Here is a 22,881-nt window from a genome sequence, read left to right as displayed (position 1 = left end):
ACAGATACAGCTCCTGGATCCACCCCACAAGATTTGCAAGAAGCTCTGGGTCTGCAAAGATGCATTCTACCCAGACTCCTCCTTTGGGATCTCCCATTTCCCTTTGTTTCAATGACCCTTCCTTGCAGTGGCTCCCTTTGACGTACAGCATTGCCATTCCACAGGAGGGCCACAAACCGTAACATAAGGTGTTCACCCTTCCCCACCCCTGTGGTGCACTGTGCCAGTCCCCTAGTTCATCTTACCCTTGATAGAGGAAGGCACAGAGCCCCCGCAGGCATAGTCCTCTGGCTTTATGACAAACACAACAAAGAACTGCTCGCCTGGGAAGTCCTTCTTCTGCACAGAAACAAACAAGAGAGAACCTTGTGAAAAGCGAGGGAGGACAGGGCTGCAGAGGAGGAGTCTCCTCTCCCATGCCAGTTAAAGAACTCAATGTAGTTAAATGCCTGGTCTAGATTAGAAAACTTGCACTGATCTAACTACATCAATTAAAAGAAAAAAAAGGTGATCTACTTACACTAGTCAGTGGTTTACAACTTTTTTTCATTTGCAGGCCCCCAAAAATTTGGAGTGAAGGTGCAGATCCCTTTGGAAAGCTTAGACATAGTCTGCAGATCTCTAAGGATCCACAGACCACAGGTTGAAAACCGCTGCACTAGAGCAAACCCCTAATAAAGACACACGCTGGTTTGAGCCTCACTTGCATGTAAACTTCACTTAAATCAGTTTAGCTTCAGTGAAGTGTAGATACAAGTCTAATAGGTTATACTGGTAGTAAAATAACCGTGCCTAATAGGGTACAGAATGTGAGTGAGGCCAAACAGCAAAAATTAAGATGTTTGTACACTAATGCAAGGAGCCTAGGTAACAAAATGGAGGAACTAGAGTTACTGGTGCAGGAAGTGAAACCAGATATTATAGGTATAACAGAGACCTGGTGGAATAGTAGTCATGACTGGGCTACAGGTATTGAAGGGTATGTGCTGTTTAGGAAAGACTGAAATAAAGGTAAAGGTGGTGGAGTAGCATTGTATATCAATGATGAGATAGAATGTAAAGAAATAAGAAGCGATGAAATGGATATGACTGAGTCTGTCTGGGCAACAATTAAATTGGGGAAGAAAACTATTAGAGCCTCCCCTGGGATAGTGCTTGGGGTGTGCTATAGACCGCCGGGATCTAATTTGGATATGGATAGAGCCCTTTTTAATGTTTTTAATAAAGTAAATACTAATGGAAACTGTGTGATCATGGGAGACTAACTTCCCAGATATAGACTGGAGGACGAGTGCTAGTAATAATAATAGGGCTCAGATTTTCCTAGATGCGATAGCTGATGGATTCCTTCAGCAAGTAGTTGCTGAACCGACTAGAGGGGATGCCATTTTAGATTTGGTCTTGGCGAGTAATGAGGATCTCATAGAGGAAATGGTTGTAGGGGATAATCTTGGCTCAAGTGATCATGAGCTAATTCAGTTCAAATTGAATGGAAGGATTAACAAAAATAAATCTGCAACTAGGGTTTTTGATTTCAAAAGGGCTGACTTTCAAAAATTAAGGAAATTAGTTAGGGAAGTGGATTGGACTGAAGAATTTATGGGTTTAAAGGTAGAGGAGGCCTGGGATTATTTTAAATTAAAGCTGCAGAAGCTATCGGAAGCCTGCATCCCAAGAAAGGGGAAAAAATTCATAGGCAGGAGTTGTAGACCAAGCTGGATGAGCAAGCATCTTAGAGAGGTAATTAAGAAAAAGCAGAAAGCATATAGGGAGTGGAAGAAGGGAGGGATCAGTAAGGAAAGCTACCTTATTGAGGTCAGAATATGTAGGGATAAAGTGAGACAGGCTAAAAGTCAAGTAGAGTTGGACCTTGCAAAGGGAATTAAAACCAATAGTAAAAGGTTCTATAGTCATATAAATAGGAAGAAAACAAAGAAAGAAGAAGTGGGACCGCTAAAAACTGAGGATGGAGTGGAGGTCAAGGATAATCTAGGCATGGCCCAATATCTAAACAAATACTTTGCCTCAGTCTTTAATAAGACTAAAGAGGATCTTAGGGATAATGGTAGCATGATAAATGGGAATGAGGATATGGAGGTAGACATCACCATATCTGAGGTAGAAGCGAAACTCAAACAGCTTAATGGGACTAAATCGGGGGGCCCAGATAATCTTCATCCAAGAATATTAAAAGAATTGGCACAAGAAATTGCAAGCCCATTAGCAAAAATTTTTAATGAATCTGTAAACTCAGGGGTTGTACCGTATGATTGGAGAATTGCTAACATAGTTCCTATTTTTAAGAAAGGGAAAAAAAGTGATCCAAGTAATTATAGGCCTGTTAGTTTGACATCTGTAGTATGCAAGGTCTTGGAAAAAATTTTGAAGGAGAAGGTAGTTAAGGACATTGAAGTCAATGGTAAATGGGACAAAATACAACATGGTTTTACAAAAGGTAGATCGTGCCAAACCAACCTGATCTCCTTCTTTGAGAGAGTAACAGATTTTTTAGATAAAGGAAACGCAGTGGATCTAATTTACTTAGATTTTAGTAAGGCGTTTGATACTGTGCCACATGGGGAATTATTAGTTAAATTGGATAAGATGGGCATCAATAGGAAAATTGAAAGGTGGATAGGGAATTGGTTAAAGGGGAGACTACAACGGGTCCTACTGAAAGGTGAACTGTCAGGCTGGAGGGAGGTTACCAGTGGAGTTCCTCAAGGATCAGTTTTGGGACCAATCTTATTTAATCTTTTTATTACTGACCTGGGCACAAAAAGTGGGAGTGTGCTAATAAAGTTTGCAGATGATACAAAGCTGGGAGGTATTGCTAATTTAGAGAAGGACGGGGATACCCTACAGGAGGATCTGGATGACCTTGTAAACTGGAGTAATAGGAATAGGATGAAATTTAATAGTGAGAAGTGTAAGGTCATGCATTTAGGGATTAATAACAAGAATTTTAGTTATAAGCTAGGGATGCATCAACTAGAAGTAACGGAGGAGGAAAAGGACCTTGGAGTATTGGTTGATCATAGGATGACTATGAGCTGCCAATGTGATATGGCTGTGAAAAAAGCTAATGTCGTCTTGGGATGCATCAGGAGAGGTATTTCCAGTAGGGATAAGGAGGTTTTAGTACCGTTATATAAGGCACTGGTGAGACCTCACCTGGAATACTGTGTGCAGTTCTGGTCTCCCATGTTTAAGAAGGATGAATTCAAACTGGAACAGGTACAGAGAAGGGCTACTAGGATGATCCGAGGAATGGAAAACTTGTCTTATGAAAGGAGACTCAGGGAGCTTGGCTTGTTTAGCCTAACTAAAAGAAGGTTGAGGGGAGATATGATTGCTCTCTATAAATATATCAGAGGGATAAATACCAGAGAGGGAGAGGAATTATTTAAACTCAGTACCAATGTGGACACAAGAACAAATGGATATAAACTGGCCACTAGGAAATTTAGATTAGAAATTAGACGAAGGTTTCTAACCATCAGAGGAGTGAAGTTTTGGAATAGCCTTCCGAGGGAAGTAGTGGGGGCAAAAGATCTATCTTGCTTTAAGATCAAACTCGATAAGTTTATGGAGGAGATGGTATGATGGGATAACATGGTTTTGGTAATTAAATATTCATGGTAAATAGGCCCAATGGACTGTGATGGGTTTTTAGATGGGGTAAGATCCAAGTTACCCGGGAAAGAATTTTCTGTAGTATCTGGCTGATGAATCTTGCCCATATGCTCAGGGTTTAGCTGATCGCCATATTTGGGGTCGGGAAGGAATTTTCCTCCAGGGCAGATTGGAAGGCCCTGGAGGTTTTTCGCCTTCCTCTGTAGCATGGGGCACGGGTCACTTGCTGGAGGATTCTCTGCTCCTTGAGGTCTTCAAACTACAATTTGAGGACTTCAATAGCACAGATATAGGTGTGAGGTCTTTTTTAGGAGTGGTGGGTGAAATTCTGTGGCCTGCGTTGTGCAGGAGGTCGGACTAGATGATCATAATGGTCCCTTCTGACCTAAATATCTATGAATCTATGAAGCTCAAACCAGGATAAGTGTGCCTATATTAGGGGTCTGCACTAGTGTAAGTTGATCCATTTTAAATCAATTTAGTACACCGGTGTAACTTTTTGAATATAGATCTTGCCATACACTTAGCACTTTACATTTTCAAAGTCCTGTTCTAGCACCCATTAGGAGAAGCAGAGCCAAGATTAAAACACAAGAGTCCTGGTTTCCAGACCTGTGCTCAGCTCAGTCCACATTGCCTCTCTAAGCAACTGTTCAACCAGTCACAAGCAATAACATGCCACAAAGGGTACAACTATACATACCAGGTATGTTCACCTGGAGTATGAGAGTTACACTGGACTAAGGCCTGGTCTACACTACAGAGTTAGGTCGACGTAAGGCTGCTTACGTCACCTTAGTTATGTCAGTGTAAACACAACAGCTTTGTTCCCACCAATGTAAGTGCCCTACTACACCGACATAACTCCAACTCCCTGAGAGCCATAGGGCTTATGCTGATGTAGTTAGGGCAACACAGTGTCTGCATAGAGACTGCTGGTTACTTAGATTGGCTGTCATTCCTCCCAGCTCCATGCAGTTCCCTGCCCGGAGCCTGGCTGCCCCCTCCAGCTCTCCACTCCCCACTGAGAGCCCAGGGTGGGGCAGCCGGGCTCCTGGCAGGGAGCAGGGCATCAGAAGGGCCAGCCCAGCCAGGTTCCCAGCAATGAGCTGAGAGAGGAGCTGAGAGCCCAGGTACTCAGCTCCCCACACAGCCCTTCTTAAGTCGGTGGAAGCATTCCTGGGGAGGACGTGCACCACTGACAGAAGAAAGGTAGCGTGGACATGACCCACCACAGTAATTAATGCCGTGGCTGTAAGTCAACCTAATATAGGTCAACTTAAGGTTGTAGTGTGCCATTACACCAGGATACTGGCACGCCTCCCATGAGTTATAAAGCAGGAAGTTGAAGTGGTGAGTCAGGTGGGAGCGCACAGGGACACTAGAATGAGAAGTACGTTGTAAACCAGAGAGCCGGTTAGCGTTCCTTTAAGCCTTCAGGGCAAGATTTTTCAACACTGGGGGCCTAAAGTTAGGCTGCTAGGTCTATATTAAGGCATGTAAATCACTGGCCCGACTTTCAAGCGTACTGAGCACTTGCAGACCAGTTTATTTGACTGGGAGCTGCAGGTGCTCTCCACTCTTGAAAGCCAGGCCACTGATTCAAATGCCTAAACACCAAACCTAGCAGCCTGTGATGGCTGATCATCAGGAAGGAGCTAATGAGAGCCTGTGGGATCAGTCAGCCCCACCCCGTTGCACATGTGCAAAGTGTCAAGCCTGGAGAGAAAAGAGGAAAAAATACTGCTCAACGGTGGCTAACTGGGAGAGAGACTGGGCCTCTTGAGCGAGCCCTGTGAAAGAAAGCCTGGCTGGGGCCAGAGCCTATCCAGATTACATTGATTCAAAAGGCCAGAGGGGACCATTGTGATATGACTGCCTTGAAGCTGCCTGGAAAGCAGGATCAGCTGGGACAGGGCCTAACTAGAGATTCCGAAGGAGCAGAGCCCCTTTGGGACAGATAGGCCTCGTACAGTAGCTTTGTTGTTTCTCATAACTAGTCTGGATCCCCTTTGTTTTGGGACCAGCAGAAGAGTCAGCTGGGGAAAAGACTAAAGTAGGCTTGCCAACTTTCCAATTGCAGAAAACTGAACATGCCTGCCCCACCCCCTCCGGAGGCCCCGCCCCTTCTCTGATGCCAAGCCCCGCTCGCTCCATCTCCCCTCTCTCCACTGCTCACTCTCCCCCACTCTCACTCATTTTCCCCAGGCTGAGTGAGGGCACTGGGGTGGGGCCAGAAATTAGGGGTTCGGAGTGTGGGAATGGGATCTGGGCTGGAGAATAAGGTGTGGGAGGCAGTATGGGCTCTGAGCTTTGGGTATGGGCTCTAGGGTGGGGCCAGAAATGAGAGGTTCAGGAAGTGAGGGGGCTCTGGGCTGTGGCAGGGGTTTGGGTGTGAGTGTAGGGGGGATGAGAGCTCCAGCTGGGGGTGTGGGCTCTGGTTTGGGGTTGAGAGCTTCAGAGTGCAGGAGGGGGTGCGGGCTCTGGGAGGGAGTTTGGGTGGAGTTTGGGTGCATGAGGAGACTCAGGGCTGGGACAGAGGGTTGGGGTGTGGGAAGGGACATGGGGTGCAGGCTCCGGGAGGGGGCTCAGGGCGGAGGCAGAGGGTAGGGGTGCAGGAGGGGGTGCAGGCTCTGGGAGGGAGTTAGGGTGTGGGAGGGGGTTCTAACCTGGGGCAGGGGTTGGGGTGCAGGAGAGGACTCAGGGTGCGGGCTCTGGGTGGCAGTTACTTCAGGCAGTTCCCAAAAGTGTCTGGCATTTCTCTCCAGCTCCTAGGTGGAGGGGCAGCCAGGAAGCTCTACGTACTGCCCCCGTCCTCAGACACTGCCTCCGCAGCACTCATTGGCAGCAGCTCCTGGCCAATGAGAGCTGCGGAGCTGGTGCTCAGGGCAGGGGCAGTGCGCAGGGGCCCCATAGCCACACCTCCACCTAGGAGCCAGAGGGAAATGCCAACTACTTCAGGGAACCACATGGAACCAGGGCAGACAGGGAGCCTGCCTTAGCCCTACTGCGCTGCTGACCGGACTTTAAATGGCCCAGTCAGCAGTGACCAGAGCCTCCAGGATCCATTTTTGACTGGGCATTCCGGTTGAAAACCGGATGCCTGACAACTCTACTGTGAGGAAGGACTAGATGCCAGTCACAGTAGGAAGCAGCCCAGGGATACAGAAGAGGGTCTGAACAAACAGATCTCCTCTGCTTCATACAGGGTCCCTGGGCTGCAGCTCAGTGCAAAGGGCAGATCTGGGTTTCCCTACCTGCCCACCTAGGGTAAAGTGTGAAGACCCTGGAGACAGTGGCTGGCAGGCTCAAAAGCCTGAAGTTAGGACACATACCAGAAATTCAGCCCTTCTGTTGAGATTACCCATAAAAATAGGTCCCCTTTTTTGCAAAGCAGCATGTGACTGGCTCAAGCACATAAAATGTATTCTAGGAGTCAGTCATTTCTTAGAGAAATAAGAAGGAAATCTAGAACTTGGGAGACTTCCTTGTTCCTAAACCAGCTTTCCCACTGACCTGCTGTGTGGCTTGAGGCAAGTCACCATCTCTCTCTGAAACTGGCTCTCCATTTGTATTAAGATGTGGGCCATGCTATCCAAAAGCACAGGAACCCCTGATCTTGAGCACCAGTATCCCACAGATAAAAAGATTAAGCAGAGAGGAGGCACACAGGGTCACTGGAAATTAGCACTGACAAAATCAACATCTCACCTGTACAGTGATGGCAGCTTGCTTTGTCATGGACTGGTAAACACCATTAAACTCCACATTGTGGTCCAGATCATACACAGGACACTAAAACAAGCATAAGTAATAAAAAAAAATTGAAAAATCCAACTGCATTTTCTGAGCCAGGAGGAGCCCAAACTGGCTTTCCTCGATAGGCCTGATGTGGAAAAAACTCCCATAAACCTAATAAAAATACACTCCTTTGGGCTTTCAAGTTGGCTTTTTCATCTTCCCCTCACCTCCCCACCAGGGCTTCATGAAGAGCACTGAAGGAGACCAGCCTGGAGTCCCACAGGCAGCAACCTCAGCGGCATACAGGGGCTAGCGAAGCTGTGCTGAGAATACCAGCCATGGCCAGGGCTCAAGTGGTCTCTCTCAGCAAGGACCCAGCTTCAAACAGCCAGGTCATTTACTCTGAATCTCTCAGTTGAAGGCCCCAATAAAGCAGAGGGGAGAAGACATTTGTTATAGCAATCTAAGCTGCTCTACTATGAGTCTAGGCCTGGTCCTCATTTTCCTGATATCCCCAACCTCCTCACGACAGACCCCCTAGCTCCATGTTTCCCCTTTCTGTACCTGCCATGTGGAGTGACAGTCACACGTTTGCCCGCATTGTCGCCCTCTCAGTCATGTCATTTGAAAGGCCACTCATGAGCAGGGCTGCAGGCCAGGATTGTTGTTTCCACTTCACCACCTCCTCCCAGCTATTAGAGGCTGCTCTCAGGGTTTCAAGACTGCTTCCTTCACCTCTCCCTCCCCTATTCACTGCTCCCTCACTCTGAGTGTGCCTCTCCATCCTGCATAGCAGGGCAGGAAGGGAGAAGAAATAGGTGGCCCATACTGCTGCTTCCTGGCTCTGAGCAACAGCAAATTCCACCTGCAGGAGGCAGTCATGGCATGAATGGGAGAGGACCAGAGGGTATGAACTAGAATTCAGGAAAAAGATTGAGGGGGGAGATTGGGCCAGAAGAAAAGGGGAGGACAAAGGGTCAGGTAATAGAGAGAGAGGGGGAACAGTGACCAAAGAAGGTTGGGAGAGGGATGGTGAGAGAAAATGGGGGGAAAGAAGACACCTCATGTCATCTCTCTGTGCCTCCATTTACCCATCTGTAAAATGAAGAGAGAATGGTACTGTCCCACTTCCCAGGTAAGGAAAAGCACCTTCAGATCTTGGGATGGGAGCGTAATCATTAACTTGCTCACTACCCTCACTAACACTGGTAAAAATATCACCTGAGGAGCTACTTAGAACTCAGCAGCTAGTCCTTTCCCATTCCTTCCACAGGCCCTTCACCTCCCTTCAAGCTCCTCCTGTATTGTTACTCTGCAGTACAGGCCCCTGAGGCTTCATATCTCTACTGGTTGAAATACATCACACATGGTGATAGAGGTAGGATACCAATGCCCAGAGCCTACACTCTAGATTATCTGCCATTGAAGGCTGAGAGCCCCCTCTCTAGACTTACCACAATATCCTGGACGGAGACAACAGAACAGGGATAGACTGTTTCAGATACCACCTTGATGATGATGGAATCCACATCTGGAGGGAACTTGTACAGAAAATACTGCAGAAAAAACAGGATCAGTGCTCCCATTTGTGCATTACAGTTCAGGAGTCCCTCTGCCACTGACTCCAGAACATCCCCAAAAGAACAGAACAGCCCCCTGTATCTAGGCTGAGAAATCAGGCATGGAAAGCTTCTGCAGTCCAACTAGTCACCTGGAGTTCAAGTGTTTTGAAAGGCCTTTGTATTCCTCTCAATGGCTGGCCAAAGATACAGACTGCACCAGCCCCTCTACGCACAGAGTTTAACCCCAGATACCTCCATGGCACCAGAGTTTCAGCAGTTTCAGTTTCAACTCCTGCTCATCATAATACTCCAACATAATACAATAATGTTTTTAAAAAGGTGGGATTTTATAGTAAAGTGTTTTCAATGGCAACAATTGCCTCCAGCAGTTTCTGTACAATTTAGAATGCCATTACATAGGCAGGGGAGGGGCGGAAGCCTGTAGGCTATAATTGTGATTGCCTAACATTTTCCTCTGGTTCTGACTTAGCCACAAAAAAAAAAAAAAAAAGTCAGTGATTGCTACTTTCCTCTGGCTGATTTTTGAAGTTTCAGGGAGATTGGGTTCGCCATTTCTGAGAATGATGTTAGGGTAGCTTTGCCAATGCTAATAATTTTTTCCTAATTTCTTTGAAGAACTGTAGTGCCCCCATGCTTTGGAGCTGGGATTCGAAATTTGGCTAAGGGATAGCCCTGGAGTCACAGAAGTATCTTTTTCTATCCCCATGAAAAGTCATCCAGATTTGGCCAGAGGATAAGCCTGTGAAAATTGCCAATTGCACAGGCTAAGTGCAGGGTGTTAGAGACCGGCTACTAAAATCTCCAAACATTCCAGCTGCACTGAGCATGTTTCCAGCTTTGCATTGCTTCTTGCATGACTCCAGGCAGTACACAGGCAAAGCACCAACTGCAAGATACCCTTTGCTTTTGGCTGTGGGTTTAAGTCATGCTGGCCTGTGATCCAGCAGACTATAAATTCTAATCTCAGCTCTTCCACGGATGTGTGTTAATAATTAAGTTCATTTCACAGCCCTTATATGTGAGCAAGCCCTCATACTCCTATCTTTGGAGACAGGCAAGAATCATTTCCCTCACAAAGCAGTTTTCCTGCTTCCAATTTTGAGCGAACCAGAACTGAACCAGAATTTTTCCAAGTTTTCCAGTTTCTGTATCCATTTTACAGACAAGAAGGGCTTACCGTGAAATGAAAATATGTCTGTGTTACAGCTGTAAATCCTAGCAAATGCCACTTGGAAAATCAGCTGAACCTGTTCCTTCAGATCTATGCAGAGTCCCTTCATTCTGGCCAAAAACCACAAGAATCTGCAGCTACCTGCCGACAGAGCCTGAGAACCAGTTACACAGACACCCCACCTTCAGCAGGGGTGGAAAACTTTATACTCCTCTGAATGTAAAAGGGGTGGAACAGCCCCCTGGGTAATTCCCCAAGTACGGAATTAACATAGGACCAACATAGGAAGTCTCATAGCATCCTCCTGAGCAGTTCCCAGCACAGGGCTGTATGGAGTTCCTGTGCGATGCTCAGGAACTGCTTCCTATGAAGCCAGTTAGGACTTTGGTGAAGTCTCCTCCCTGTGAGCAGACTGTTTTTAGGGTATAAAGCTCACACAGCTTCCACCTTCCTATGTCTGACCTCAGAGCATTTAGCATCCTTTGCCCCTTTGTGCGCTTCCCACAGTGAGTCCACCCAGGCAGGGTCCTGGGGAAGCCAGAGGGTCCGGCACACCAACTTCGCAGTCAGACATGACTCTTAGCCAGCCAGTAAAACAGAGGTTTATTAGATGACAGGAACACGGTCTAAAACAGAGCTTGTAGGTACAGAGAACAGGACTCCTCAGCCAGGTTCATTTTGGGGGGCAGTGAGCCAGACAACCACATCTGCACTTCACTTCTTGTCCCCAGACAGCTTCCAACTGACTTACTCTTCAGCCCCTCCTCTTCTGGGCTTTGTCCCTTTCCCGGGCCAGGAGGTCACCTGATTCCTTTGTTCTCCAACCCCTTTAGCTATCACCTTGCAGGGGGGAAGGGCCCAGGCCATCAGTTGCCAGGAGACAGAGTGTCGGCCATTTAGGTACACTGGCCCTTTGCTCTGCAACAAGTACACCCCCTTATCCCACCACTTAGAGGCTTAAGAAATGCATCGGGGAAACTGAGGCACCCCTACAGTATTCAGAGGAAATCTTAAGAACAGTCCCACTTCATCACAAGGGCATGCTAAAATGGGTCACTTTTTGTTGAGTGATTATCTACAAGAGCTTCCAAAATTTTCAGGAGGAAAAACTGTCTCGTAGTTCCCACTGTTCCTTTTATAGTTGCTCACCTCCTGGCTGACTGCTGCTGCATTTGATCTAAGTAAACACCTTTTAACAGCTCTTTTCCTCTGGTTGTACGAATGAGCAATGGACTTTACAACCAAGAAAAAAACAGTGAAAACAGTTAAAGGGGAAACCATTTTAATGGGAATGTAACTGAAGCGTTTCTTAACATCAGATATGAAACTTATTTACTCTAGTTGCCCTGTAATTTCTCATAGAGATTAGTTATGGCTCGTCAGACCCACACCACTCAGACACTCAGTTCAGAGCATAAGAGCAGCTATACGGGGTCAGACCAAAGGTCCATCCAGCCCAGGATCCTGTCTACCGACAGTGGCCAATGCCAGGTGCCCCAGAGGGAGTGAACCTAACAGGTAATGATCTAGTGATCTCTCTCCTGCCATCCATCTCCACCCTCTGACAAACAGAGGCTAAGGACACCATTCCTTACCCATCCTGGCTAACAGCCAGTAATGGACATAACCTCCATGAATTTATCCAGTTCTCTTTTAAACCCTGTTATAGTCCTAGCCTTGTTCTTTGAAACAATTAAAACAGTAACCTTTTCCTTATCTGCACACCTTAGTTGCATAATAAAACACCTCTCTCACTTGCAATTTTATTAAATTCCTTTCTCAGCACTTGGGAAATGGGCAGAAATTGAGCACTAAGGTCACTGAGTGCTTTTTGTTATAGTTGTATTTCCTTTTCTTGTTTGGGGTTATTCTTGCATTGCTCTAGATTGTAAAAAGAGTCTAGGTCAATTCATTCAATACTTACTTGATTTGATTTATAAAAATGGTGGTGTGCCAATTAAAAGGCACCCATCCTGTGTTGTATAAGAACATAAGAGTGGCCATACAGGGTCAGACCAATGGTGCATCTAGCCCAGTATCCTGTCTTCTGATCAGAGCCGTCGCTAGGGGACGGCGAATCGGGGTGACCACTCCGGGCCCCACGGGCTGGCACAATTGTCCAGCACTAGGTGGCAGGTGAACCTGAGTGAGTGTGTTGGGGGGGGGGGAGCAAACTGGTCTATTTGGGGAGGCACTGCCTCCTCCAGGCTCCCCTACCTGCCACGAGCACGGTTTGTCCTGGAAGTGACATCACTTCTGCCCCGGGACCCACACCCCCTAGGGACGGCCCTGCTTCTAACAATGGCCAATACCAGATGCTTCAGAGGGAATGAACAGAACAGGGCAATTGTCCAGTGATCCATCCCTTGTCGTCCAGTCCCAGTATCTGGCAGTCAAAGGTTTAGGGACACCCAGAGCATGGTTTTATCCCTGACCATCTTGTCTAATAGTCTTTGATGGATCACCTATCCTCCATAAAAACATCTAATTCTTTTTTAAACCCAGTTTTGGCCTTCACAATATCTCCTGGCATCGAGTTCCACAGGTTGACTGTGCATTGTATGAAGAAATACTTCTTTATGTTTGTTTTAAACCTGCTGCCTATTAATTTCATCAGGTGCCCCCTAGTTCCTGTGTTATGTGAAGGGGTAAACAACACTTCCTTATTCACTTTCTCCACAGAAAGTGGAGAAACTTTCATGATTTTATACATCTCTATCATATCCCCCCAGTTGTCTCTATTCTAAGATGAACAATCCCAGTTTTTAAAAAAGCTTTCTTCATATAGAAGCTGCTCCATACCCTTATTCATTTTTGTTGCCCTTCTCTGTACCTTTTCTATTTTTAATATATCTTTTTTGAGTTGGGGTGAACAGAACTGCATGCAGTATTCAAGGTGTGGGCATACCATGGAATTATATAGTGCTGTATAATATTTTCTGTCTTATTATCTCTCTTTCTTAACAGCTCCTAACATTGTTCGCTTTTTTGACTGCCGATGCATATTGAACAGATGTTTTTGAGAACTATTCACAATGACTCCAAGATTTTTCTTGAGTGGTAACAGCTAATTTAGACCATATCATTTTGTATGTATAGCTGGGATTATGTTTAAATACTTTGCATTTATCAAATTTGAATTTCGTCTGCCATTTGTTGCCCAGTCACCCAATTTTGTGAGATCCCTTTGTAAAGCTTTGCAATCTACTTTGAACTTAACTATCTTGATTAATTTTGTATTGTCTCCAAACTTTGCCACCTCACTACTTGCCCCTTTTTCAGATAATTTATGAATATGTTGAACAACTCTGGTCCCAGTACAGATCCTTGAGGAACTCCACTATTTACCTCTCTCCACTGTGAAGACTGACCATTTATTCCTACCCTTTATTTCCTATCTTTTAACCAGTTACAGAAGGATTTTACCCTTATCCCATGACTGCCTACTTTGCTTAAGAGCCTTTGATGAGGCACCTGGTCAAAGGCTTTCTGAAAGTCCAGGTACACTATATCCACTGGTTTCAGAGTAGCAGCCGTGTTAGTCTGTATCCACAAAAAGAACAGGAGTACTTGTGGCACCTGAGAGACTAACAAATTTTCGTTAGTCTCTAAGGTGCCACAAGTACTTCTGTTATATCCACTGGATCTCCCTTGTCTACACGTTTGTTGGCCCCCTCAAAGAATTCCAGTAGATCGGTAAGGCATGATTTCCCTTTACTAAAACTGTGTTGACTCTTCCCCAACAAATCGTGTTCACATAGGAGTCTGATCATTCTGTTCTTTACTATAGTTTCAACCAGTTTGCTTGGTACTGGAGTTAGACTTACGGCCTATAATTGCCATATTTGCCTTTGGATCCTTTTTTAAAAATCAGGATCACATTTGCTATCTGCAAATCATCTAGTGCAGAAGCAGATTTAAGCCATAGGGTACATACCACAGTTAGTCGTTCTAAAATTTCATATCAGAGTTCCTTCAGAACTCTGGGGTGAACCCCAACTTGTCCTGGTGACTTATTACTGTTTATCAGTGTGTTCCAAAACCTCTTCTATGGACTCTTCAATCTGGGACAGTTCCTCAGATTTGTCAACTAAAAATAATAACTCCTCTCCAGTAAAGACCGATGCAAAGAATTCATTTAGCTTCTCCACTATGGCTTTGTTTTCTTTGAGCGCTTCTTTAGCATCTTGATTGTCCAGTGGCCCCACTGATTGTTTGGCAGGCTTCCTGCTTCTGATATACTCAAACTTTTTTGCTGTTAATTTTTGTGTCTCTTGCTAGTTGCTCTTCAAATTCTTTTTTGGCCTGCCTAATTATACTTTTACACTTGACTTGCTAGAGTTTATGCTCCTTTCTATTTTTCTCAGTAGCATTTGACTTCCAATGGTTAAAGGATGCATTTTTGCCCCCAACTGCCTCTTTTACTCTGTTGTTTAGCCATAGTGGCATATTTGGGGTGTCCTCTTGCTGTATTTTTTTTAGTTGGAGTATACATATAGTGTGAGCCTATATTAGGGTGTTTTTTTAAAATGGTGTTCTGGGCATCCTGACCCTAAAGTAAAATTAACAATCTTGTATGTTATCCACTGTGACAAATGGACTGCAGTTCCATCAAAGATGGCTCAGGGCCTGATCCTAAGCCCTCTAAATTCAATGAAAAGATTCCTATGGAATTTATTGGGCTTTGTACAAGTGCCTAAGAAACTAACAGCACCATCTCCGTGTTCCTAATGGTAAATAAAAATTATATGAAAGTGTCCATAGAATAATATAAGAAGCCTGATGGCAAAAAATGGATCAACGGAGATTTCTGGAAAGAGAAGACTACTTTGACTTAATAGGAGCTACTAAACATGGCAGAAAGATAAGAAGAGGGGAATATTATAATGCCTGGCTATAAATAATAGAAAAAGGACAGACGAGGCCCAAAAGGCAGGAAAATATCACTGTATCTAAAAAAAATCCATAGTACCTAATGAGAGAGTTTCTGAGTAGAAAGAACCATATAATAGTGTCTGCCAGGATACAAACCCAAGTCATCTAAATGCAGATGTACCAGTAAGGCTATAATAGGAGCCTGCTGGTTAGGAAGAGGGTATTTGACACAGTCTTGACTGTGATGAGTGAACAGATTCCAGGATGCTGCGGTTTGGAAAGAACAGTTATCTGCAGCCAGTGGACCGATTTTCCACACCACGGATCTGTTGGCAAGCATCTGCAGATTGGATCTTAGATTAATTGGCACTACTTCCAGGGGGTGGACTTCCCCACTCATCTTCAAAGAGAAACCCTCTGAATCCCCACATCCATAGAAGTGGCTGGTTTTCATGGCTAAAGAGAGCTGCTACAATGATCCTCAGTGCCGTGAATTAGAAAAATCTGCTTGTGCTGGCAGAGGCAGCAATGGAAAACCCCAAATGGCTGCTGGCCTGGACATTCCAGATGTCAGAGGGCTGGACTGAACCAAGAGTCTGTACCTATCAGTGAGTCATGATTTCATCAATCGGAACATCACCTTCCGGCTGCAGCTGAGGTAATAGTACTTAAAGTGTTGAGGGTTGCAGCTCTGGGAAGGGATAGCTCAGTGGTTTGAGCTTTGGCCTGCTAAACCCAAGATTGTGAGTTCAATCCTTGAGGGTGCCATTTAGGGATCTGGGGCAAAAATTGGGGATTGGTCCTGCTTTGAGCAGGGGGTTGGACTAGATGACCTCCTGAGGTCCCTTGCAACCCTGATATTCTGTGATTCTATGATAAATAGTGAGCCGGGATGCTCGGGGGGAGGGGCACATTTTTAGTACCACTGGAGGGGAGGGGGGAGGCATAGACCCCTTTGTTTAGTTGCTTTCCCTGGGGAAGAGCAGCCAATCCAGGCTGCTGCACGAAGCAGGCAGAGCTCGCCCCTGTCCCCTCAAAAACCAACATCATTCCTCACAGGAGGGAGAAAGGAGCAGGCTCCACTCCTTGTGAGCAATGGGGACAGGATGGTTCCCCTGCTCCTCCCTCTTCCTCCTGGTAACGCTCAGCTTGGGAAGTGGAAGAGGGGATCCTGCTGCAGCTCACCCTCCTCTCCCAGGCCTGGCGGGGGAGAAAGAGCCCCAGGAGCTGCAGGGGGAGCAGAGACAATAGTGGGGAGGAGCAAAATTGATTGCTAGGCAGGGCTATGGGCAGACAGACACCCCTCCCCTCCCCTCCACTTTTTTTTCAGACCACTCAAGCGCTGGTAGCGGTTTGAAGTCTGATGCATCCTTTGCCGCTTTGTCTGCACTAGAGAACTGACTGCATCTCAGCAAATTGTAGTAGAGTGACTGAACCAATGTAACTTGCAACAGTGCAGAAGTCCATACTGGGCACTCTGTTCCAGCAGCACACAGCGCCGTGAATCCACATCCAGTGCAGGTTGCCGGGCCTGTGGAGTGTTGCAGCAAGGTATGATGTCTGTTTGCACCAGTTCACATTTCTGGTTTGTTCAATTGCTTGACTGAATATCTTGTGTGAGGGTTGGCACCTGCTCCAGGAGGGGCAGAGATTATGCAGTGCTACCCCTTCACTCTACCCTACAGATGCCACAGCAATGGACTAGGTTGCATCCTGAGAGGGAAGTGGGTTTGATCCTATAGCTTTTTGCCATCTCTAACTGCTAGGATCACACTGGAACTCATTTGTGTGTGAAAAGACGCATGCAGCTGATGTCACGTAGGGCTCCTGCTTACCTGAGGCTGAGAAGGACTGGCAGTGAAGTTAAAGGCTTTATCTGTCCTAAAAAAGATAGAAATAAATAGAGTGAAGACTTTCTAACGCTCACAGCATAAATGCTCCAACACACACACAGCATCTTCAGAGAACTGCACTTCAAAGCTGCATTCATGAAGCACAGGGAGACTTTAAGGCTGCGAGCTAAGCGTTAGTGAGGGACTTGCACTTCTATGTTTGTAGGAACGGTTCTTTTCAAACTAGTCCTACTTGCTTTAAGCACTGGGAGAGAGAGTCAGGCCCTTCCTGCTGGGACAGGGTAGTAGCACGGAGCTGATCTGGAACTGGAATATCTGTTCCAAGGGAAAGTCCAATATTAAAAAAAAAAATCCAAATCATAATAAAAAGCTGAAATTTCACAAAGTTCCTGCAAAATGAATGGTTCAATTAAAAAAAATCTATATTTTTTCATACTTTATTTTGAATTATTTATTTTATATTATACTATGATTTATAAAATACATTTAGAAACAGGCAGTTTGAAATGGAAAAATCAAAGTGTTCCATTCCAGTAAGGTTAACTCTGATTAACATGCTTTGATTCAGTTTTTTTTCCCCAAAACAAAAAAGGTTGTTGAAAACATATTCCTGCTGAATATTTCAAATGTGACAAATTGGCATTGTCCAATGGAAAAAGCAATGCCAAAAAACATTTCAACAAGCTCTAGTGGTGCATGGAGAAAGTGATCAGCAGGATGGGGAGTGGAGGGGATCTCAATGCTGCTTGATCAGGAGATGCTGCTGCACAGCTATGGTGTTGGTCCTCCCTAGTTACAGAATAAGGTCTCAAAGGAGTTTGCTGCACTAACTGCCTCATAGAATCAGAGAAGATTAGGGTTGGAAGAGACCTCAGGAGAGTCAGCTAGTCCCACCCCCTGCTCAAGGCAGGACCAACACCAACTATATCATCCCAGCCAGGGCTTTGTCAAGCCGGGCCTTAAAAACCTCTAAGGATGGAGATTCCACCACCTCCCGAGGTAACCCATTCCAGTGCTTCACCACCCTCCTAGTGAAATAGTGTTTCCTAATATCCAACCTAGACCTCCCCCTCTGCAACTTGAGACCACGGCTCCTTGTTCTGTCATCTGCCACCCCTGAGACCAGCCGAGCTCCATCCTCTTTGGAACCCCCCTTCAGGTAGTTGAAGGCTGCTATCAAATCCCCCCTCACTCTTCTCTCCTGCAGACTAAATAACCCCAGTTCCCTCATATTGGCATGGGGAGGATCACATTTAAGTACGTGGTGTGAGGTGAGAGTCATCCCTGAAGGAGAGCCTGATTAAGCCACATGCAGTGATGAGTCATTCTATGCTAGGCCCCAGCCAATCTACAAACCAGGAGCTGGTTTATCTCTGAGAGCAGGTATAGAAGACTCACAGGAGAAGCAGCACCTCAGTCTGCCCAAGATAATTTTGTGGCTTGAAGTCTCCCCTGCCTGATTGTGATGATAAACTCCACAGGCCTTAGCCTGCTCTGACTCCAGCCTTGTTCCCAGCCCTGCTCCTGCTTTGTTCCAGACTTGCTCTTGACTCCAGCTCAGACCTCTGGCTCCGGTTCTTGGCTCAGCTGCCACTGCACTGACCACTAGACCTGACTACCACTGTTCCAGCCACTAGGCATGGCTCTCTACATCTTGGTTTCTAACAGTTTGAGCAGCCTGACCTGTCAGGCCAGTGGCCAGGATGGATTGCTTATGCCTGCAGGTGTTCCCAACAGTCAAAATTAAATCTCCAGACACGCCCTCCAGAACCAAGTGGCCAGCTACAATGGGAAAATGTCTTCCTGCACTCACAGATCCCAGTGGTGCCAGGTCCCTCCACACCATTAGCTGTGACAGCCTACAGTCTAGATTCTAAGATCCTTCTACCAAAGAGATTTGGTGGGAACCATTAGAAGTTTTGGGGGTTTCTCAATCAATGTCACTGCTGTTCCTGTTGCGCTCAGATATGTACCCCTAACAGTCCCAGCAGGCTCCTCCCCATTTGGCCTTGCATCTCCCTCCCCCTGCATCAGCCCATCTGACAGCAGTAGTGCTGAAAATAATCCTAGTCTAAATTGTGCCCCCCTCTGCAGACATACACATGCAAGGGCCAAGAAATGGCCACAGATTGCATATGTGGGATTGGGGACTTCCCCCCTAACCCCAGCCTACGGAAGAAAGCAGGATAGCTAGTCCACAAACCCCTCAGATCTCAGAGCTCCATCGGGGCACAGGGCCGTCTGCATAGAAGTCCTCTGGCTCTATGCCCCCTCTCTGCCAGCACAGGTTCATCGGAGCTGCTCTGCCGGGGATTCCCTCATGGAGCAGAGCCCCTGCCGGTAACTTTCCATTGGAACCATAATACCACCTCTGGCTGTCCCAGCAAGTGTCAGAGAAAGATATGCTTCCTTCCCATTGCCTATCCCATTTCCACTCAAATCCCCCCACACCTCCAGGAATCATGCTCAGGAAGGTGCAGGGAACCCTGCTACCAAAGCAACTGATCCTTTCCCACCCCACACACATTGGAAGGAGCTCCCCTCTGAGCACTGATCCCAAGGATATGTCCTGACTCCCTATGTCTTGTGAGAAATAAATGAGCGGGCTCCTGATAGAGTGCTCAGCTAGAGCACCCAGCCAGTCAGCACCTATTGCACAATGACAAACTCCAAGCTCAGTTTAAACTAAAGAAAAAATAGTGCAGAAGGTCACGGAGTCAGACTGGGGATGGATTTTGGTAGAGGACAGGAGAATGTTTTGCTCAGGTTTCCACAGAAGTAAGCAGACCTCATGCTTCAGGGCCCCAGGTCATCAGTCAGGAAGGAATCCCCTACCCACACAACAGTGCATAGCTATTGAGGCGCATTATGGGCAGATTTCACCTTAGTCTGAATCAGGTGTTGGCTACCCCTAGGATGTGAAGAGAGCATAATTGAAGACACTATGCTTGTATCTACCTAGATGTGAGTGGGAGCAGTTTCCACCCTGTACGAACACACACACACTCCAATCCCACTTGCATATGTTCATAATCCTGCTTACATGAGTTGGAAGCTCTTGAGCCTCGTGACCAGCAGCTCATACTCAATATCAAACAACGCCATGGAAGCCACGTCTACAAATATGATCTGCTCAGAAGGTCCCATCTCAGGCGTGGGTTCCGAAGGGCAGAGTGTACGGCTCACTTCCTGGTAGTTGTAGGTCCTCTGGTAACTACAGCAGCCAAAAGGGAAAAAAGCCAACAGCCACCAAATAAAATGGAACAGAAAATCACTCTCCTTCTATTCTAGCAGATTTCAGAGTAACAGCCGTGTTAGTCTGTATTCGCAAAAAGAAAAGGAGTACTTGTGGCACTTTAGAGACTAACCAATTTATTTGAGCATAAGCTTTCGTGAGCTACAGCTCATTTCATCGGATGCATTCACGAAAGCTAATGCTCAAATAAATTGGTTAGTCTCTAAGGTGCCACAAGTCCTCCTTTTCTTTTTATTCTAGCAGAGAGTTATTTAGACAGACCCTGGATGACCAGCAGTGGCTTCAGAACCTCAGGCTTTGCAAGGCCACTTCCCTGGAACTCCACTGAGTTTTCCCTGACGCTGCAGTGCCTTAGAGCCTGCCTCAGCAAGGAGAATTGAATGGGGATTAGCATTTGGAAGTTTAACCCCAGATTGCTACCAGTCAGTTGGAGACTAGTTTGGTGGTGGAGGCGCACCTGCCTACCCATTGTGTGCTGCAGCATCATGTGGTTGAGGTGTGCTGGAGATCTCTGGTTAGGAACAATTACAGTCCCTGAGTTGTGCAAATGCTAGTGATGGGATGCATGTACCAATTATAGGCCCCTCCTCTCACAGTTTATCAACTGGATGCTCTGCAGGACTTGGTGGATCACAGAGGCAGGTTCACCAACCATTGCAGAAATGTTCCCTCCTGCAACTGTAGTGACTTATTCTGGGTGTCCCAGCCTACCATCTGCTCCCCTGGCTCATGAAGCCAGATCCCGGAAAATCTTGACAAGAGCCAAGAATTATTTAACTACACCCCTCCAACTAGCTGTAAAACAGGTGTGGTGTGTGAATCTCACAGACTGAAATGCCTGAGGACATAGCTTGATGCTTTTGAGAAGCGTCTTCCCTGTATTTCTCAGCATGTCCTATTTTGCACAGCATTCGAGGGATGAGGGGGAGAAGAGTGTGTGCTGGTGAATAACAAGAGCAAGTGTAGAGGCTGTCTGCCAACTGTGAGTAGCACATAGCATGGCCAGTTGGCAGTGCTGCCAACCGGAGAGCCAGGGGCCAGGATGCTCTGCACATACACTTTGGAAACCGGGCACTGCTAAATTGAATCAATCTGTTCAATTTACCTTGCTAATGGGAAATGTCAATCATTTTGACCAAGAGAAATTCACAAGTTGGATGCCAGCAATTGTGAGACCATGGGAAACTTAAACAAGCCACCGCACCAAGTATTCCCAGATTTACAGTAAAATGGTGAGATTTAGCAACTGGGAAAGGAGGGCCTGTTACAAACTGCAAAGAGAATCTCTGTCACTTACAGGCCTCGAAAAATCAGAGGGACTTGCCATGACAGGACCCCCTTCTGCTGGCGAACTACAAACAGGATGGGATACTGCAGGTCCTCCGAGTCACTCTTCACATACACCCGCACTGCATCCACCTGGGGGGAGACAGTTGGAAAGGCAAGTGTTAGTGGAAATTATACAACATGGTGGTGGTGGGGAAGAACACTTAAGAACACTTTCACTGCAGATTTTACAAAATGCAAAGAAGGTACTAATGTGAGATTTCTAAAAATAGCTACAGCACTCGACCCAAGGTTGAAGAACCTGAAGTGCCGTCAGATGTGGGAGTGGGCCGGTACGGGTAGGCACGGTGTACCGAAGAAGTGGCTGCCGGTACCGGCTCGTAGGCAGCCAACGTTAAAGTGCTACCACAGCGGCACTTTAACGTCACTGCCCCTTTTGCTCCCCATCGGCGGCCCTGCCGCCGCCAATGGGGGGCAAAAGGTGCAGGTGCTCCGGGGCCCAGCGATTTAAAAGGGCCCAGGGCTCCCAGCCACCACGGCAGCGGCTGGAGCCCAGGGCCCTTTAAATCACCACCGGAGCCCCGGGTGGCGTGGGCCGGGCATCGCGGAAGGGCTGGCTGGGGGAGGCTGACCCCCCAGCCCCGCCCCTTCTGCCCGAGATCCTGCTCCTTCCGGGGGCCCAGAGCCGGCCCCTGTACCGGTAAGTCTTTTATGTTACTTTCACCCCGAATGCTGTCCAAAATCTGAGAGGGACGGGGCGTGGAGCATGCTTTTAGAAGTCTTAAAAGAGCAACACTCAGATGCGGAAACTACAGAACTCAAACTACCAAAAAAGAAAATCAACCTTCTGCTGGTGACATCTGACTCAGATGACAAAAATGAACATGCGTCGATCTGCTCTGCTTTGGCTTGTTATCAAGCAGAACCCATCGTCAGCCTTGGATGCATGTCCTCTGGAATGGTGGTTGAAGCATGAAGGGACATATGAATCTTTAGCGCATCTGGCACGTAAATATCTTGCAACGGCGGCTACCACAGTGCCATGTGAACACCTGTTCTCACTTTCAGATGACATTGTAAACAAGAAGTGGGCAGCATTATCTCCTGCAAATTGTAACCAGACTTGTTTGTCTGAGTGACTGGCTGAAGTAGTACTGAGTGGACTTGCAGGCTCCAAAGTTTTACATTGTTTTATTTTTGAATGCAGTAATTTTTGTACATAATTCTACGTTTGCAAGTTCAACTTTCATGATAAAGAGATTGCACTACAGTACTTGTATTAGGTGAATTGAAAAATACGATTTATTTTTTTACAGTACAAATATTTGTAATAAAAAATAAATATAAAGTGAGCACTGTACACTTGGTATTCTGTGTTGTAATTGAAATCAATATATTTGAAAATGTAGAAATCATCCAAAATATTTAAATAAATGGTATTCTATTATTGTTTAACAGCACGATTAATCATGCAATTAA

The 22,881-nt window shown here is 46.3% G+C and overlaps 1 protein-coding gene across 6 annotated transcripts in view; it reads right to left on the bottom strand.

Moving 5' to 3' along the window:
* The window catches only part of SIDT1 (SID1 transmembrane family member 1), a 91,935-nt gene that overhangs the window by 35,547 nt on the left and 33,507 nt on the right, over positions 1-22,881 (bottom strand). For all 6 annotated transcript variants that reach the window (XM_073310113.2, XM_073310122.2, XM_073310073.2 and 3 more), the window contains exons 2-7: positions 21,413-21,534; positions 19,903-20,073; positions 16,842-16,887; positions 8,832-8,933; positions 7,348-7,431; positions 246-339 (exon numbers count right to left, since the gene is read on the bottom strand). In XM_073310113.2, the coding sequence (XP_073166214.1) occupies positions 246-339; positions 7,348-7,431; positions 8,832-8,933; positions 16,842-16,887; positions 19,903-20,073; positions 21,413-21,534 (619 nt within the window). The remainder of the gene's footprint in view (positions 1-245; positions 340-7,347; positions 7,432-8,831; positions 8,934-16,841; positions 16,888-19,902; positions 20,074-21,412; positions 21,535-22,881) is intronic.

The sequence above is a fragment of the Lepidochelys kempii genome, chromosome 1 (assembly GCF_965140285.1).
Source record: "Lepidochelys kempii isolate rLepKem1 chromosome 1, rLepKem1.hap1, whole genome shotgun sequence".
Classification (NCBI taxonomy): Eukaryota; Metazoa; Chordata; order Testudines; family Cheloniidae; genus Lepidochelys; species Lepidochelys kempii.
This window is presented reverse-complemented; position numbering and strand designations above follow the sequence as displayed.